Source organism: Alosa sapidissima, chromosome 4 (genome assembly GCF_018492685.1).
Source record: "Alosa sapidissima isolate fAloSap1 chromosome 4, fAloSap1.pri, whole genome shotgun sequence".
NCBI classification, from domain to species: Eukaryota; Metazoa; Chordata; class Actinopteri; order Clupeiformes; family Clupeidae; genus Alosa; species Alosa sapidissima.
This window is the reverse complement of record NC_055960.1, coordinates 16,562,989-16,565,456: the sequence shown is the minus strand read 5'-3', so window position 1 is coordinate 16,565,456 and position 2,468 is coordinate 16,562,989. Positions and strand designations below refer to the sequence as shown.

The window sequence follows — 2,468 nt, the reverse complement described above, 5'->3', positions numbered from 1 at the left end:
AACTGGCTGGTCAAAACCTGGGGTGTGGACTGTAACACCCCCAGTCCTCACTGGGACCCTGGGCTAAACCCTGCTGACTGCGGCTGGGAAAACTCCTACACCCTCCCCTCTGTGTCTCCGCCTGAAGCAGAGGATCCATCCCTCCCAGCTTGGCTGCCAAACAACACATCTGTTGAACCCAGAGGTTGGCAAAGCACCCTGCCCATGAGCTGTCAACACTCTCTTACCCCTCCTCGATCTTCAAATCACCAAACAACTGCAGCACCAGAGGACAAAAACCCCCAACCCCTGTTTATGTTAAAAAACCTGTGTCGTTTTATTCAACAGCTGAATTTACAGAGACATTAGTTCATTATTTAAAAAAACAGTAAAATTATTATACAAACAAACAATGAACTGTCCACCAAAAAAAAGAGAAACAGGCTATTGAGTTCTCTCCTCTGCCGGCTCTTGCGTATCAAGTGAAAAAGGCTTCCAGTTTATCATGAGAGGCTAGCAAGAGCCACGCTGAGTGAAGAAACAGGTGCAACCTTCTGCTGGAAGGAACGTCCACGGACGTCTTCCAGCGGGTGTTGGGAAGCAGGATGTCCAGCGCCTAGACGTACTCCATCACAGGGGGCTAAGGGCTTCCAATGCTGCAGCAATGTCCAGAAACGTATCCCTGTTGTGCTCCCTCGGCATCCAGTTCCTCCAGAATGTCTTTGCGTTTGGAGCGTAACCTGGCTCCTATGTCCGTCCTTTGAAAGTGTTCATACAGGTGTAGCTTCCAGAGAACCTGTGGATCTCCTCCATGGCAGTCTGTGGTAGAATACTGCGGAATAAACACAGCATTGTTAGAATAGATACTGGTGCACAGACACACACAGACACACAGACACACACACACACACACACTCATGTACTAACTTAGCTTGGGAATACTTATACAAACTTTTGGGAAATTTGGGATTCACTCTGCAGGTCCGTCTGGCCAAGAGGCCATTGAAGCCCATTTCAAGAGGCCATTGAAGCCCAAACTCAAACATATGTATAGGCAAATGCACACATTCACACACACACACACACACACACACACACACATCTAAACACAGATGCGTACACATGCCTCAAGAGGCCATTGAAGCCCATTTCCAATGCCCCTAAAACACGGCACGCAAATACAATCGCTAATGCGGCATGGACGTGTATTTCTTTGGAGTTGAGTAAACAACTGCATTTAAAACCTTTGTGATTGCTACACTTCTGAAACGATTTGGTAAGAGTTTAATGCACCATTTTAAGTTCAATTTCACTGCTAGTTATGCCCCTGCTGGAAGTCATAAGTCAATGAACCTTTTCCAGACCCACTCTCAATTCAGAAGGGTCTGGTGTCAACAAGGCTAGCACTGTTAGCTAGACTCACATTCACAAACAAATGCATATTCAGAAGTGTGAGTACACAAACACACACACACACACACACACACACACACACACACACACACAAACATACATACACACAAACACACACACAAATACACACATGCACACAAACATACACACACACAAACACACACACGCACACAAAACACACACACACACACAAACACACACATGCACACAAACACACACGCACAAACACACACTCGCACACAAACACACACACAAACACACACATGCACACAAACACACAAACATACACACACACAAACAGACACACGCACACAAACACACACACATGCACACAAACACACACACAGAGAATACACCAACCCCTGATACCTTTTCAGAAGGACCAGCATGTGCATTGTCCAGGGCAGATAGACGAAGGCGGTGTTGGTCCTGACGGCATCCACTGTGCGCTGGGCCACCACCTCCTGTCTGAGCGGAGGGAAGAGCTGTGGGAACCTGTCTCCAGGAGGAGTCCCAGGGAGAAGGAGATAAGGAGAAACGTGAGACTCCCCGGACCAGCATCGACATGCACACTATCCGCCGCCGCCACACAGATATTTCTATCTCGCGCCGGCCGCTCCCAGCTGAGCCCCAGAAACAATGCCGACTCGGAGCCAGAGCGAGTCCCAAAGCACAGAAGTGCCACAAGCCATCATCAGCGATTTGATAAGGTTACAAAGAAGTTCACTGTGAGAAATGGAACTAGGACAGTAGCAGCGCTACACAAGGCAAAAACTGTAAGAACTAGATGGCGTTGAGCAGTTGGCTGTCAGTAATCGCAGCAGTAATTTTTTAACTATTTCATATAATATATTCTATATGTAAATACAATATCATGCACGTTTCTGGCTTTTGGCATATCTAAGTTTCAATGGGAAGATTCAACACTCCTTCATGGTAGCTATTAGTTGCAACTCATTGTGCACTGAATCTGCAGAGTAATTTCCTTATCATTTCAGCTGAATAATTTCCTCATATTCTATTTTAAATGACCATCAGTGACAGCTCGCAGTGTCTGCAACAGTGACTATGCAACA

At 46.5% G+C, this 2,468-nt stretch overlaps 1 protein-coding gene across 1 annotated transcript in view; it reads right to left on the bottom strand.

Moving 5' to 3' along the window:
• Positions 1-291: 291 nt before the first annotated feature.
• The window catches only part of dhrs3b (dehydrogenase/reductase (SDR family) member 3b), a 10,425-nt gene continuing 8,248 nt past the window's right edge, over positions 292-2,468 (bottom strand). Inside the window, exons 5-6 of the mRNA XM_042090265.1 lie at positions 1,762-1,887; positions 292-811 (exon numbers count right to left, since the gene is read on the bottom strand). Of these exons, the coding sequence (XP_041946199.1) occupies positions 727-811; positions 1,762-1,887 (211 nt within the window). The 3' untranslated portion in view covers positions 292-726. The remainder of the gene's footprint in view (positions 812-1,761; positions 1,888-2,468) is intronic.